We start from the raw sequence: 16,343 nt of genomic DNA, 5'->3' as shown, positions 1-16,343 counted from the left end.
ACTAATTTTGCTTTTATATGTAGCAATTGGCCTGTGCAAATGTTAATCCGAAACACTGCCATTTTTTGGCCCTCTGGGTGGTGAAATTCCCCGTCTTCCTATTGAAATTATAGTAACGACTTGTAATTTTGCTTTTGTATGTAGCAATTGGCCTATGCAAATGTTAATCCGAAACACTGCCATTTTTTGGCCCTCTCGGTGGTGATTTTCTCTGGCGGATGTGCTAACAAGGAGAAGGAAGGGGGGCTTTTCTTTCTTTCTTTCTTTCTTTCTTTCTTTCTTTCTTTCTTTCTTATTTCATCTCTAATACCACCCAATAGCTGAAGCTCTCGCATCCCCCCCCACCCCCCATGTGGTTCAGTGCAAGCAGGGAGGGGCGATTGATTTGCACAGGCTCGTTCAAACACGTGGCTAGCATCACTTCACCGACCCCTTAAGAACATCAGAAGCCTTCCCGAGGTGTCATATAGCGACAAAATATGTCCTTTTGCAACTCCCCTGTAAGGAACATAAAAACATAAGAGCTGTGCTGGATGAGTCCCAGGGTCCATCGAGACCAGCATTCTGTTTACACAGTGGCCAAGCAGCTGTCGACCAGGAACCCACAAGCAGGGCACGGGTGCAACAGCACCCTCCCACCCATGTTCCCCAGCAACTGGCGTGCATACGCTCATTGCCTCTGGTACTGGAGGTAGCTCATAGCCATCAGGACTAGTAACCACTGATAGCTTTCTTCTCCAGGAATTTGTCCACCCCCCTTTGAAAGCCATCCAAACCGGCGGCCATCCCCACATCCCGCGGCGGCGCATTCCATAGGTTAACGACGCGCTGCGGGAAGACGCACCCCCCCCCCTTGCAAAATTTCTTTTAAAGCGGGTGTGTGTCTCTCAACGAGCCGCCCCCTTCCTCTGTTCTCCTGGGCTGGCGGTCGCTGCTTTGCAAGGAAGGCGAGCGCTGTGCGCGCGTGCACGGGAGCTGGGGCTGGTCCAGCCCGCTGAGCGCGCAGCACTCTTCGGCACCAGACTCCCCAGGGTGGCGGGGGGTGGGGTGGGGTGGGGGAGCCAGCCCTCCTGGAGGTCTTGGCCAGTGCCACCAGACACGTGGAGGGGTGCTCCTCTAGCAACCGGCGCTCGCTTGCTTTAACCCTTAGCTGGAGTCTCCAGGGGTGGGGCGGGGGGGCCGCTGCAGAAGTGACTGTTCACACGGTGGCATGGGGGAAGAGGGAAGAGTTAAAGCCACCCGCTCGCGTTCCTAGAGAGGCAGGAGGGTGCAAACTGGGGAAGCGTCTCCCCCCCCCCCCCCAGCACCACCACCAGTTGGGAAAGCTGGGCAGGATCTGGTGAGTGCAATGGGGGGAGAGGTCTCTGCAAGGGAGGGCTGGAGGGAAACTCCTTCAGGGGTGCAGTGGGGGCAGTCCCAGTGAAGGGTGAGCATGGGGGCGAGGGGAGGGGGAGGCACGACATGGCATGCTCAGGGGTTTGCATGCATGAAGCCCCAGTCTCTAGCTTCAGGATCTCCACCTAAAGGCATTTCTACAGCTAGGAAAAGGAACCGGGGGGGGGGGGGGTCCGTCTTTCTTTCTTTCTTTCTTTCTTTCTTTCTTTCCCTGCCTGGTTCCCCAGAGAACCACTGGTGGGTCAGAGGAGCCCACGGCGGGCTGGCACCACCAAAGGCGCCAGTGCCAGCCCAACTCCGAATAGACCCACTGGCACTGAGGTTAGTTATGACTGACCAAAGCCCCATTCATTTCGATGGGTCTGCTCCAAGCAGGACTCGCGTTGGAGACTGCCCACAGCTCTGGACCAGGGCAGGGGCAGGTTTGGGGTGGGGGATGGGTAAGGTGGTATAGCCCCCTGCCTACCCTATGCTCCCCCCCCCCGCAAGAGCCAGGCAGGGCAAGAGGAGGACAGAGGCGATTTCAACCTGTGGCCCTCCAGATGTTTTGGCCCACCCTGGTGGTGTCATGGTTAGGAGACTCAGGAGACCCGGGTTCGAGTCCCCTCTCAGCCATGAAGCTCACCAGGCAACTTTGGGCCAGTCACTGACTCCCGGCCTAACCTACCTCGCAGGGTTGTTGTGGGCAGAAAGTGGAGAGGAGGAGGGCCATGTAAGCCGCCTTGGGTTCCTTAAGGAGGAGAAAAGGTGGGATACAATTTTATTTTATTTATTACATTCCTATACCCCCCAATAGCTCTGCTGGCTTGATGGGGCCAGAACATCTGGAGGGCTACATTTTGCCCACCCCTGTTTTAAAGTTGCAGAGGTCCAAACCAACACTTTGAATTATAGCCAAGATCCAGGCATGCAAAAGCTGCATGAGGAATAATAATTACCTTCATTTTAGGCCCAAATATCAGCATGGCTTTTAATTTGTGTGGTGTTCCTATGCACAATGTGCCCGAAGTCGCTCTCATCCCAAGCACGGCAATACAAAACCAAGCATTGGCATCAATACCTCAGTTGCAATGATACACCATTACGATAATAGCAACCCAAACAATTGGGAAACCGTTTCAGTAAAAGTAACGTTTTAAATTAATTACAACAGGAATTACAAAATGGGCAATGGATCTGGAATGCCAGATGTTGCCCACCCCTGGTGCATATGGTCCGGCCCCAGTTACCCCCCTGTGACCCCTCCTATGAGAGAAGGTTACAACAGCTGGGATTGTTGAGCTTGGAAAAAAGGAGGGTAAGGGGAGACATGATGGAGGTGTGCAAAAGTAGGCATGGTGTGGAGAAAGTGGAGAGGAAACCTTTTTCCCCCCTTCTCTCAAAATACTAGAACCTGGGGTCTTCCCATGAAGCTTATTGGTGGGAGATTCAGGACAGAGAAAAGGAAGGACTCGTTCACACAGCGCATAGCTAAACTATGGAATTCGCTACGACAGGGTGTAGTGATGGCCACCAATTTGGTTGGCTTGAAAAGCGGGTTGGACAAATTCCTGGAGGAAAAGGCCATCGATGGCTACTAGTCCTGGCTACTAGTCCTACTAGATGGACCCTTGGCCTGATCCAGCAGGGCTCTTCTTATGTTCTGATGTTATGTACAGTTTCATGCTTTCCCTGCTCAAAGTCCTTGGCTGCTGCTTTGTGGCTGCCTCTGGTCCATGCTGGATGGGCAGTGAGCTAGAGGTCAGCAGTGCAGCACATCCCTTGCATGCATGAAGAGTCATCTAGTCATTGCCTTCAAAATCAGAGGTAGCGTGTGCCTCTCTCAGTACCAATCGCTGGGGTGATCGTGCATTCATGTCCTACCTGAAGGCTTCCCATTGGGGTGTCTGGTTGCCGGGAACAGAATGCTGGACTCGATGGACCTTTGGTCTGATCCAGGACAGCACCCCTTACGTTCTTAAGAGGGTCCTGGGACTCCAAAGGCTCTTGACTGTGAATCCATGGCAGCTGTATTATTATTATTATTATTATTATTATTATTATATTTGTTATCGAATTTATAAACCACTCCACCTCAAGAGATTTTGGAATAGCGAACAATAAACTGAAGCACAAAATACAAACATTACTGTAAAAACAAATAGATCATTCTATTCAACAGTGGCTGGGATTTACTCATCAGCTTTTATCTTTGTGTTGATCGATCCTATGAATCAAAGACATGGACCCCATACAAGAATACCTTCCTTGGGCACAGTGACTATTCACAATGAAGTATGCGTGCTTTTGATTCATACAGAACACTTTCTCCGGATGGATTCCTTTTCTTTTGAATCTATTTTCATTTTATTTTTACAAATGAAATAAACACTACCAACAATATAATCGGAATCTTCTCTCCGGATGGATTTCTTAAAAACAAAACAAAAAATCAAAGGAGGAAGTGTTCCAGGACAAGAACGTAGTGCCAATGTTCGGGTCTTTGGTTCTCTATAATTTGTGTTATTTGTTTGCTTTTCTACAGGGAGAAGCTGCAATTGACAGCTAGGAATATGCAGCTTTGATTGTAAAATACCTGCTTGCCGGGAGACTAAAATAGCTTGTGACCATGAACAAACCACCGACCTTGGGAGACTAAGCAAGGGCCCCTTCACACAATTCTGGCCCTATGAATGAAAGGGGCTTTAGAGCTTCAAGGAGATCCTTCAGTTCTGCTGGGAGCTGCATTTGAGCGCTGAGAGAAAAATGGATGTCCAAAGCCCAGCAGGGGAGGGAGCAGCAAAAGGGCCTCACACCATCCAGGCAGGGAGCCGTGGGGAATTCTGGGAAAGGACTGGGCAGAAGATCCTGGGAGAGGACACAGTCAGTTTGGATGTACAGCGCCGGCGTTTCAGGGAATTCTGCTACCAGGAGGCCGAGGGGCCCCGAGAGGTTTGCAGCCGACTCCACGGCCTTTGCCATCGGTGGCTGAAGCCAGAAAGGCGAACCAAAGCCCAGATGTCGGACCTGGTGATCCTGGAGCAGTTCCTGGCCGTCCTGCCCCCAGAGATGGAGAAGTGGGTCAGAGAGTGTGGGCCGGAGACCAGTTCCCAGGCAGTGGCTCTGGCAGAAGGTTTCCTCCTGAGCCAGGCAGAGGAAAAGGGGCAGAAAGAACATCAGGTGAGAGAGGATTTCATCCTGGTTGTTCCAAGGGGGATGCAACAGTATTCTATTTCTAAGTGCCCCACTAGTAGCCCTTTATGGGACTTGTCCAAGGGAAAGATTTCAGTGCCTCTTTAGGCCGATTGTTCCATTGGTCAGTTGTTCGATATGGCATTTAGGGCTTTCTTCCCCCTTCCAAGTCATTCACCAGAAAGTGTGGGAAGCCAAGATTCCTTCCAGCCCCACTGATGAACAAAGGGCCCTGCAAAGTTGGGGCGGAGAGTGAGAATCCATCCCTTTGTTTGCATCATTCCTCTTTCCCCCCCTCTAACTTTTCTCCCTCTTCCCTGTATGCGACTCTGGCTGCTGTTTCTGGTGCAGAAGCCATTCCTGGAGGCAGTTGCTGAATCACCCAGTTCAGGGAAAGATCCGTCAATACCCTGTCAGGCATCGCTCTTTGGGAAGATCTCACAGGAGCAGCAAACTCAGGACACGTTCCCAGGTAAGGGGGAATTAATTCTGTCTGAGTTTCTGAGTGCTGTGACATTCCCAAGAAAAATTCCCTCCCTCCCTCCCTCCCTCTCTCTGTGAAATATCTGAAATTCATGAACTGCTTTCCTGTTATCTTCGTCCTGTATCTGAGAAAAATGCTTGTGTTTCGCCTCTCCCCAGTGTATATTTTTAAAAGCCTGTTTCCCCCAACTTTGTCTCCCTCTCAGGGCATGAAATGGCATTGCTCGGTTTCTCGAAATCAACTCTTTGTGGTGGAGTAGGATCCATTCCTGCGCAGCCAACTCAGGTAGGGGAGGGATCATTGGAGGATTTGTGCCGGGGTCCATTTGGCAGTCTCCGTCTTGCTTCTGAGGCCTAAAACACGACCTGTTCCTTAGCTGTGGTGCTTCCAGTCCAGTGGTCTACTCTGCAACCCCCCCTCTTCGTCGTTCACTTTTTATGGGGCAGCCAGCTGCACAACATCATTATCAAATTGTTGCCCTCCAGCCTCCCCCCCCCAATTCTGCTTCCATCTGTTTTTAAGACTTCAGAAACTCCATCTTTAAAAAAAAAAACACCAAATGGAACTGCAGATCCATCCATCTCTCTCTCTAAGCTGCAGACCAGAAAAAGCACAGCCGAGGCAGGAAGAGAAGTCTGTCGATGCAAATCTTGAGGCCCCATCATTTCCTGTTGGCAGTGCCACCCGCTAATACCTCTTCCTCTGTGATCCTTCAGTGAGAGGTTTATTTATTTATTTATTTATTTATTTCATTTCTCTACCGCCCAATAGCCGAAGCTCTCTGGGAGGTTCACAAACATTAAAGTTTGCAGACTCTGAGGTGCCCCTGAGGGAAGGAGCATCCCAGGAACCCTTTCAGCAGCTGCACCTGTGTGTGCATGTGAATAATTTTCTTTTGTGGGTAGTGAGGATTTGCCAAGGCAGCTCAGCCTGTGCTATCTCTCTCTCTCTCTCTCTCTCTCTCTCTCTACCGCCCAATAGCTGGAGCTCTCTGGGCAGTTCACAAAAATTAAAATCAAACGGCACATGATAAAACAGTTTAAAATATATAGAACGTTAAAACCACAACATAACAATACAACCTCAAGAAAACCTAGCAGCAGTGCAGGAGTTTAAAATACAGATTTAAAACAGCAAAGCTAAAAGTCTAGGAAGCTGAAATGCTAAAATGCCTGGGAAAATAAAAAGGTCTTCACCTGGCGCCGAAAGGAATACAATGTAGGTGCCAGGCGAACCTCACTAGGGAGCTCATTCCACAGCCGGGGTGCCACAGCGGAAAAGGCCCTCCTCCTAGTAGCCACCCGCCTCACTCCGTTTGGCAGGGGCTTACGGAAAAGGGCCGCTGAGGAAGATCTTAAGGTCCGGGCAGGCATATATGGGAGGAGGCGATCCTTCAGATAGCCTGGCCCCAAGCCGTTAAGGGCTTTAAATGTTAATACCAGCACTTTGCTAAGCCGTGTCTCGTAAATTACTCAGTGATAAGGAGCACCTAGCATTAGTCATTAAATAGTCCAAGGTCAAGGAGCCAAGAGTATCTAGAAGCCAAGGAAAACAAAACCAGATACAGGGGCATGCTGAAGAATAGCTGGAATCGGTCTGGGTTCGAGAATTAATTTTTTGTCCAATTGTATTTATATCCCACCTGTTTTTCCTCCAAGGAACTCAAGGCAGCGTACGTAATCGTCCTCCTCTCCATTTTATCCTCATAACAACCACCCTTTGAGGTAGGTTGGGCTGAGAGTCTGTGACTGGCCCAAAGTCGCCCAGTGAGCTTCCAGCGTTTCTATTTTCCTACCAAAATATATGCACTTGCTGAAAATCTCTTCTGTCTGGTGGATTGGGTTTTTCTCCTCCTTCTTCTGTGCTCTGTCTTTTCAAGTGATGTTGCATTATTACAAATTTAGCTAAAAAGAGTGCTGTCATGTTTTGGGGGGTTAGCAATTAGGGAGGTAGATTTGAATAATTCCAGAATTATCCTAATGGAGATGTGGGCCTTACCTAAGGTCTTACTTAAGGGCTGAAGCCTTACTTCCCACCAAAGAGTCCACGCAGAAAAGAAACCTTATGAATGCTTACACTGTGAAAAGACCTTCAGCCAGAGCTCAGGCCTTACTCCCCATCAAAGAGTCCACACAGAAGAGAAACCATATGTATGTCTGGAGTGTGGAAAGATCTTCAGTCGAAAAATCCACTCTGGAGAAAAAACACATCCATGCTTGGAATGTGGAAAGAGCTTTTATGATAAGTGTAAGCTTAAGAGACACCAGAGAAGTCACAGAGAGGAAGGAAAAGCAATAATGACTTGGAGTGTCAAAATGGCTTTGGATGGTGTGCCAATCTTACACCCTCTCAGAGAATTCGAACAGGAAGAGCAATATAACATTTCTGAGACTGAGTAACAAACTTCTTGCTCAATTGACCCTTATAAGCATTAGAGTACTCACTGAAGAGACACCTTCCTCAATAAACACTTGGCGTGTGGAAAGAGTGTCCTATCCGTGTCAACTATATTAATGCATAAGTTAATTTGTGTACCAAGATCTTTTGTGAGAATCCAAACTTTGGTTACGTGGTGGTGATGGATCTTTACTGCAACAAGGGTTGGGCCCAAATTCCGTGTGGCTTGACTGATTCCTGTCATCCGTTGCTGAACGTTACTAGTCAACCAGCTTGCATAAGCTTCCTTGTATTTTCCTTGTGCCTTAATTCTTTGCCAGCATTTCTATTTTCCTACCAAAATATATACACTTGGTGACAATCTCTCTGTCTAGTGGGCTGGGTTTCTTCTTCTTCTGTGCTCTGTCTTTTCAAGTGATGTTGCATTATTACAAATTTAGCTAATAAGGGTTCTGTCATGTTTTGGGGGTTAGCAATTAGGGAGGTTGTTGTTGTTCAGTCGTTCAGTCGTGTCCGACTCTTCGTGACCCCATGGACCACAGCACGCCAGGCCTTCCTGTCCTGCGCTCTCTCCCGGAGCGTGCTCAAGTTCATATTCATTGCATCCGTGATGCTACCTAGCCATCTCATCCTCTGCCGTCCCCTTCTCCTTTTGCCCTCAGTCTTTCCCAGCATCAGGGTCTTTTCCAGAGAGTTTCCTCTTCGCATTAGGTGGCCAAAATATTTGAGCTTCAGCTTTAGTATCTGTCCTTCAATTAGGGAGGTAGATTTGAATAATTCCAGAATTATCCTAACAGAGATGTGCTGAGATTCTAGTTACCAGATCCTGGGGTTTCCAGCTAAAGATGTGATATGAAAACTTTACTCACACCACTGTGAAGGCACATTTCAGTCTCTCCTGTTAATGCACGTGTGTGTTTGTAATACAGTGCTAACATATGCCCCTGCTTTACTGCGGACACCTCCTTGTCCTCTCCCGCTGGGGAACACAGCACCTAGCCCCAAATGGGCATGCTGGAGCCATCTACTTCTCAAGTGCTTGCCTTCAGGGTATTTTAGGCGTGAAAAATCCTAGACCCGAGTGTCAGTCCTGTGCCCACTTACCTGGGAGGAAGCCCCTTCGAACTCAGCGGGGCTCACCTCAGAGTGCAAATGTACATGATGGCAGTATAGGACAAATATTTTTAGATCATGGGAAAGGACACCCCTGCTTTCCAGGTATCATGGGAAAGGATACCTAAAAAGGCTCTTGAAGCGGCTTACAATCAGTCAGTAAAGGAAGACTTGCAATCATGGCCCCTCCGTAACCTTCCAAAAAATAGGAGCTGGGGCGTAACCAATTAAAGACAATGGGGCTCCCCCGCCCCTTATCATCTCCTTCTAATTTGAGCCCTGCAAATCAGCCGGGAGCAGGACAACATGTTCTCCTTGAGATGTCTCAACTTGTCTCACGAGCTTCCTTCCAGCTAAGCCAACCGTCATTCTCTCCCCCACCAACCAAGACCCCATTTCTCCCTCACCCATGGCCAGGCAGGGACTAGAACCCGGATCTCCCGGCTCCCGGTCCAACACTCTAGCCGCTACACCACACTGGCTCTGAGAATAATCAGAGCCGGGTCTAGGGGCTGGCAGGAACATTTTCTGCTCTGGATGAGCATCATTCTTTGCTTCCAGCACCTGAACTGGGTTTGAGGCTTGTCTTTTATGCAGAGGCTGATTGATAAGTGAGGCCAGCCGGGTTGAGCTGCAGATGTCTTCTGCCTGCCCAGGTGCTAGACCCCTCCCCAAACACTCCCAGGCTGAGGCATTCTGTGTCCCCCTCCATCCCAAACGGAGGCACAGTACCATGAGGACAAATGGGCAGAGCAAAGGCAGCTGCAAGTGGCCTGGGGAGGGGGATCTCGGCGTATGACTTCAGCATAGGACCCTCCCCTTCCATTCATGGAGGCCTCTAGACTCTCCTCTCCTTCTTCCTCCTCGTCGTCTGGCCAGCATGCCCTGAGCCACCCGATGGCACAGCAATAGACGCTCCATCCTTCCCTTCCCAATTAAAATGCCAAGCACACCTGGATTCCAGTTTGGACTTTGCAATTTTAAAAAATGTTTGGCTTTCTGTATTCTCAGCAAACATGGGGAATTCCTCTCTCTCTTGAAGGTCAAACCACATGTTACTTGAAAGGCCCAGGACCTGTTCACACATAATGACAACCCGGCTTTTACCCCACAACCCACCAATGGCAACTTCGTCGCTTGTGGAGTGTGACCTCCGAACCCATCAGCTAAACGCCTCAACAACAAACCATGGGTTAACTGCTGGGTTGTTTACCTAAGCAACCCACCCGTCTGGGTTCGCACATCATGCTCCACAACCCACAAATGAGCCGATCGTAGGTTGTTGAGTAAAAGCAGAAGTTGCTGGCGTAACACTTTTCTTCAGGGTCTCTAAAGGGACTCACAAAAAAGGCTTTGTACAGGGACAATTAACATATATTATTGATAGAGCTCTTCAAGTACTTGAAAGGTTGTCACAGAGAGGAAGGCCAGGATCTCTTCTCGATCATCCGGAGTGCAGGACACGGAATCATGGGCTCAAGTGACAGGAAGCCAGATTCCGGCTGAACATCAGGAAAAACTTCCTGACTGTTAGAGCAATACGACAATGGAACCAACTACCTAGGGAGGTGGTGGGCTCTCCCACACTGGAGGCATTCAAGACGAGGCTGGACAGCCATCTGTCAGGGACGCTCTGACTTGGATTCCTGCAGTGAGCAGGGGGTTGGACTCGATGGCCTTACAGGCCCCTTCCAACCCCACTATTCTATGATTCTACGATTCTAATTTCTTAATTAAAAACAATAATAAAGCACATGTAATAATTTTACACGCATAACAATTCACTTATCACCAAAACAATAAAACAGAGCACAGCCCTCCCAAAGTTCTGTCGTTCAGCTTGAGTCCACGACAAAAATAGAAATAAAATTTCTCTCTGAAGCTTGATTTTTCTGCTGCCCGAAGAAAGAAAACAGTCTCTACTCAGTTCACTCCAGCTCTGCAGCAATCTCAAAATAGATCAGGATCCAGCAACACAGGAACAACTTGTTCAACAGTCCTGTCTCAAGGGTTGAGGGTCTTACAGGGAGGAGAAAGAAAGCCTCTTCCACACTGCAATTTTGGTAACGGCCTAAAATGGTGGCCACTCCCTATCTCACTCTTTTACTGAGCATGTGCAGGGATATTCCCACTCAGAATTCTTACAGAAAAATATACCAGTGGGTTACACTAGCATGTGGGAGGCAGTGCAATCACTTGTCCCCACTCATGCACGACAAGCCAATGGTTTTCAAATCAAAGGGTAGTTATGTGCGAACCAGGTCAGAGCTACGTCTTTTCCTCCCTTACTCTAATGTAAGTGTGTGAGACCTGATCCAAAAAGATGTAGCTGCTAGCTACGTATTTAAAGTAATTTGATCCTCAGGATAGTGGAATGTCTCATACTCGCTGAAAAGAAACAAAGCGTTTCAGTGCTCCCCCCATTTAGCACTAAGCTACCCCAAAAAATGTTTAAAGTACTGTAAAATGCAGTATTGAGCTAACATGCAATAATTAAAGCACACACACACATGCAAAGGTGAGAGCTGTTCCACAACTAAATAACAATATTGTCGAGCTGGAAAATGTGCAGCAAAGGGCAACTGAAATGATCAAGGGGCTGGAGCATCTCCCCTACGGGGGAAGGTTGCAACAGCTGGGATTGTTTAGCTTGGAAAAACGGAGGGTCAGGGGAGACATGAGAGAGGTCTACAGAATTATGCATGGTGTGGAGAATGCGGATAGGGAGACATTTTTCTCCCTCTCTCAAAACACTAGAACCCAATGGGGTCATCCCATGAAGCTGTTGGGTGGGAGATTCAGCACAGACAAAAGGAAGGACTTCTCCACACAGTGCAGAACTAAACTATGGAACTCGCTACCACAGGATGTAGTGACGGCCACCAATTTGGATGGCTTGAAAAGGGGGTTGGACAAATTCCTGGAGGAGAAGGCTATCAATGGCTACTAGTCTTGATGGCTATGTGCTCCCTCCAGTACCAGAGGCAGTGAGGCTGTGTACACCAGTGGCTGGGGAACATGGGTTCCCCAAGTTGCGCCCATGCCCTGCTTGTGGGCTCTGGTTGATAGCTGGTTGGCCACTGTGTGAACAGAATGCTGGACTAGATGGACCCTTGGTCTGATCCAGCATGGCTCTCCTTCTGTTCTTACTTTCTTAAAACATGCTAAATCCCTATTCTAGTGTTGGTCCTTGTGAACAAATACTGTTTTCAACTGTTTGGTTATGTTTATGTACTTGGATTGACCTCTGTGGTATTACAATGCAGCTGAGTAGGCCAGAGGCCTAGCCTCGTTACTGTGTATTGGGCCTAACATAGTTGTGGTTGCCTTGGTTACGGTGGCTTATGAAAGGAGGCTTCAGGCCCAGTTTAAAAATGCCTAGGGGGTGAAGATGCCTTTGTTTGGATTGGCCAAACAAAGGCGATTGGCTGTTAGGAGTACCGTGAGAAACATGATTGGCCAGGAGATTTTAAAATGTCAGTTGGAAGTCTGTTAGAGACGGTGAGGGTTGGTGACAGGGCAGTGAGGGTTGAGTGAAGGCTGAAGGAAGAGAGCTTGGAGCTAGTCTGTTAGAGACAGTGAGAGTTGGTTGGTGACAGGGCAGTGAGGGTTGAGTGAAGGCTGAAGGAAGAGAGCTCGGAGCTAGTCTGTTAGAGACAGTGAGTGTTGGTTGGTGACAGGGCAGTGAGGGTTGAGTGAAGGCTGAAGGAAGAGAGCTCGGAGCTAGTCTGTTAGAGACAGTGAGAGTTGGTTGGTGACAGGGCAGTGAGGGTTGAGTGAAGGCTGAAGGAAGAGAGCTCGGAGCTGGGAAAAGAGAAAGCCAGCCTGAGATAACTGAGGAACTGGCTGGGGTGCCGTTTAGGGAAATCTGATCAGGAGGAAACGCTGTTGAGAGCTTAATGGCACAGAAGGCTCTCTTATTATAGGAACAATAACCAAGGATATTTAATTTAAGTACATTTAAGCAATCCCACCCTATTATTTGAAATATAAGACTCCATTCCTTTGTGTATATAATTCCTTTAATAAATATCTTAGGTTATCTTGTCTCTAGCCAAAAGTCCGGATGTCCTCTCTCGGTGGTTCCACAAAGAGGTAAAATAGTATGGGGGACAACATTGATCCCTGAGGGACACCAGAGGCCGACAGCCAAGGTGTTGACTAGGAGTCTCTCAGCACCGCCTTCTGGAAGCGATCCTCCAGGACGGATCAGAGCCACTGATAAACCTGTGCCTACCCAGGGAATCTAGAAGGATATCATGGTTGATGGCACTGAATGCCACTGAGAAGTCCAGCAGAACCAACAGGGACAAACACTCCCTGTCCAGTTCCTGACATAGGTCATGCATCGATGTTAGTAAAACTTTCCCGCAAATGTATCACGAGACAGAGGCTGTGAGCTCTGCCTATTTTCTCTCACAGTGTTTTGAATCCTGCAGGAAAATGTGCATTGACCCCATTGCAAATGTCTCTTTGGGGATTTCCGAGTGAGGGAGACCAATTCGCACGTCCTACCTGGGCCCATCTCTTAATAGGGGATGTTTTTCTTCCTCTTTCAGGGTCCCGTCTCCTTCGAGGAGGTGGCTGTGTATTTCACCAATGAGGAGTGGGCTCTGCTGGGTGCAGCCCAGAAATCCCTGCACCGGGAAGTCATGCTGGAGAATTCTCGGAACGTGGCCTCTCTGGGTAAGGGTCCCCCTTGGCCCTGAAGATAAAGAGTTGGGGAAGGGCTGGATTCATGGTTCTTCGCTGCAAGTGAGGCTTTCACCAGGGTGCTGTGTGTCCAGGTACCATGGCCTGGATGCGGCTGATGCGGCTTCCAGCCTGGCAGGATTCTGGGCTCTCTTGAGCCATCTGTCAGGGATGCTTTGACTTGGATTCCTGCATTGAGCAGGGGGTTGGACTTGATGGTCTTATAAGCCCCTTCCAACCCTGCTATTCTATGATTCGATGATTCTCTTCATGGGGATGAAAGCCCTTATTTGGTGGTCCTCTATCAGAGATAGATGTAATGGAGGTGGGTGTTCTGCCACTGCTCCCGCCTTGCTGGCTTCAACCTGGCAGGACATAGGAAACTCAGAATCCTCGATTGTGCCCTTAAGGCTTCTTTTTACCCATTGTGCTCTTATCATATTTCTCTCTCTTTTTCCAGCAGGTGATGGGTGGGGCAGCAAGAGTGATGACAGACCAAGGGAGGTATCACTGCAGAGGAACAAGCTTCAAGAGATGGAGGAGAGCTTCAGAAATCAAGTGGGACCAAAGGAGCAGGAGGAAAGCCAAACAGAGAACTTAAGGAATACATCATGGCCAGGGGATAAGTTTCACAAAAATGCAACTCAGCAAGGAAAACCCAAAGGAAAGACAGTGAATGTCTGCCCAGTGTGTGAGAAAATCTTCAACCGTAAATCGGACCTTAATGTCCATCGGAGAATCCACACAGGTCAGAAGCAGCATAAATGTTTGGAGTGTGGAAAGAGCTTCAGGCAGGGTTCACACTTAACTGCCCATCAAAGTATCCACACAGGAGAGAAACCATATAAATGCCTGGAGTGTGGAAACAGCTTCAGGCAGCTTGCATACCTCACATCCCATCAAAGAATTCACACAGGGGAGAAACCATATAAATGTTCGGTGTGTGGAAAGAGCTTCAATAGGAGCACAAACCTTACTTGCCATCTAAGAAAACATACAGGAGAGAAACCATATAACTGTTCAATATGTAATAGGAGTTTTTGCGACAAATCAGGCTTTAATCTACATCAGTTAATTCATTCAAAGGATAAGCCACATAAATGTTTGGTATGTGGCAAGAGTTTCATTCGGCGTTCACAGCTTACCTCCCATGAAGGAATCCACACAGGGGAAAAACCTTATACATGCATGGTGTGTGGAAAGAGCTTCCATCGAAGCTCCAACCTTACATCACATCGAAGAATCCATGTGGGAGAGAAACCTTATACCTGCTCAATCTGTAGCAAGAGCTTTTATGATAAGCAGCATCTTCTTAGTCATCAAAGAATACATACAGGGGAGAAACCATATACATGTCTGGAGTGTGGGAAGAGCTTCAGTCAGAGAATATATCTTACTTTACATCAGAGAACTCACACTGGAGAGAAACCCTATAAATGCTTGGAATGTGGAAAGAGCTTCCATCGGAGTGATAACTTTACTTTGCATCAAAGAACTCACACGGGCGAGAAACCATATCAGTGTTCACAGTGTGGGAAGAGCTTCAGCCAGAGCTCAAGCCTTACTTCCCATCAAAGAGTCCACACAGAAAAGAAACCTTATGAATGCTTGCACTGTGGAAAGACCTTCAGCCAGAGCTCAAGCCTTACTTCCCATCAAAGAGTCCACACAGAAGAGAAACCATACGTATGTCTGGAGTGTGGAAAGATCTTCAGTCAGAGGAGAAATCTTATTAGACATCGAAAAATCCACTCCGGAGAAAAACCACATCCATGCTTGGAATGTGGAAAGAGCTTTTATGATAAGTGTAAGCTTAAGAGACACCAGAGAAGTCATGGAGAGGAAGGGAAAACAATAATGTCTTGGAGTGTTGAAATGGCTTTGGATGGTGTGCCAATCTTACACCCTCTCAGAGAATTTGAACAGGAAGAGCAATATAACATTTCTGAGATTGAGTAACAAACTTCTTGCTCAGTTGACCCTTATAAGCATTAGAGTACTCACTGGAGAGACACCTTCCTCAATAAATACTTGGCGTGTGGAAAGAGTGTCCTGTCCGTGTCAACTATATTAATGCATAAGTTTATTTGTATACCAAGATCTTTTGTGAGAATCCAAACTTTGGTTATGTGGACCTTTACTGCAACAAGGGTTGGGCCCAAATTCCGTGTGGCTTGACAGATTCCTGTCATCAGTTGCTGAACATTACTAGTCAACCAGCTTGCATAAGCTTCCTTGTATTTTCCTTGTGCTTTAATTCTTTGCCAGCATTTCTATTTTCCTACCAAAATATATACACTTGGTGAAAATCTCTCTGTCTAGTGAACTGAGGTTTCTTCTTCTTCTTCTTCTTCTTCTTCTTCTTCTTCTTCTTCTTCTTCTTCTTCTTCTTCCTTCTTCCTTCTGTGCTCTGTCTTTTCAAGTGATGTTGCATTATTACAAATTTAGCTAATAAGACTTCTGTCACATTTTGGGGGTTAGCAATGTGTCCAGTTCTGGGCACCACATTTTAAGGTGGACAAACTGGAGAGGGCTCAGAGGAGGGCAACAAAGATGATCAGGGGACTGGAAACAAAGCCCTATGAAGAGAGACTGAAAGAACTGGGCATGTTTATCCATGAGAAGAGAAGACTGAGGGGAGATAGGATAGCACTCTTCAAGTACTTGAAAGGTTGTCACAGAGAGGAAGGCCAGGATCTCTTCTTGATCATCCCGGAGTGCAGGACACGGAATCATGGGCTCAAGTGACAGGAAGCCGGATTCTGGCTGAACATCAGGAAAAACTTCCTGACTGTTAGAGCAAGATGACAATGGAACCAATGACCTGGGGGGGGGGGGGGCTCTCCCACACTGGAGGCATTCAAGAGCAGGCTGCACAGCCATCTGTCAGGGATGCTCTGACCTGGATTCCTGTAGTGAGCTGGGGGTTGGACGCGATGTCTTCTAGGCCCCTTCCAACCCTACTGTTCTATGATTCTGTGCATTAGGGAGGTAGAATTGAATAATTCCAGAATGTGCTGAGATTCTAGTTACCAGATCCTGGGGTTGCCAGCTAAAGATGTGATATCAAAACGTTACTCACACCATTGTG

At 47.9% G+C, this 16,343-nt stretch overlaps 1 protein-coding gene across 2 annotated transcripts; it reads left to right on the top strand.

The window, feature by feature from the left end:
• Positions 1-34: 34 nt before the first annotated feature.
• Positions 35-15,565, top strand: LOC146356620 (uncharacterized). Of its 2 annotated transcripts, none has more exons than XM_084841156.1 (6): positions 35-1,339; positions 3,920-4,554; positions 4,918-5,038; positions 5,256-5,335; positions 13,120-13,246; positions 13,713-15,565. In XM_084841156.1, exons 2-6 carry the CDS (start codon positions 4,141-4,143, stop codon positions 15,209-15,211), a joined length of 2,241 nt encoding a protein of 746 aa, XP_084697282.1. In that variant the 5' UTR covers positions 35-1,339; positions 3,920-4,140; the 3' UTR covers positions 15,212-15,565. The 2 variants fall into 2 exon arrangements, with proteins under 2 accessions (XP_084697282.1, XP_084697283.1); XM_084841157.1 differs by having other exon boundaries at positions 1,133-1,339; positions 13,716-15,559.
• Positions 15,566-16,343: the final 778 nt, after the last annotated feature.

Source organism: Heloderma suspectum, chromosome 2 (assembly GCF_057233095.1).
Source record: "Heloderma suspectum isolate Gila_16-S chromosome 2, 16-S_ref, whole genome shotgun sequence".
Lineage (NCBI taxonomy): Eukaryota > Metazoa > Chordata > Lepidosauria > Squamata > Helodermatidae > Heloderma > Heloderma suspectum.
This window is presented reverse-complemented; position numbering and strand designations above follow the sequence as displayed.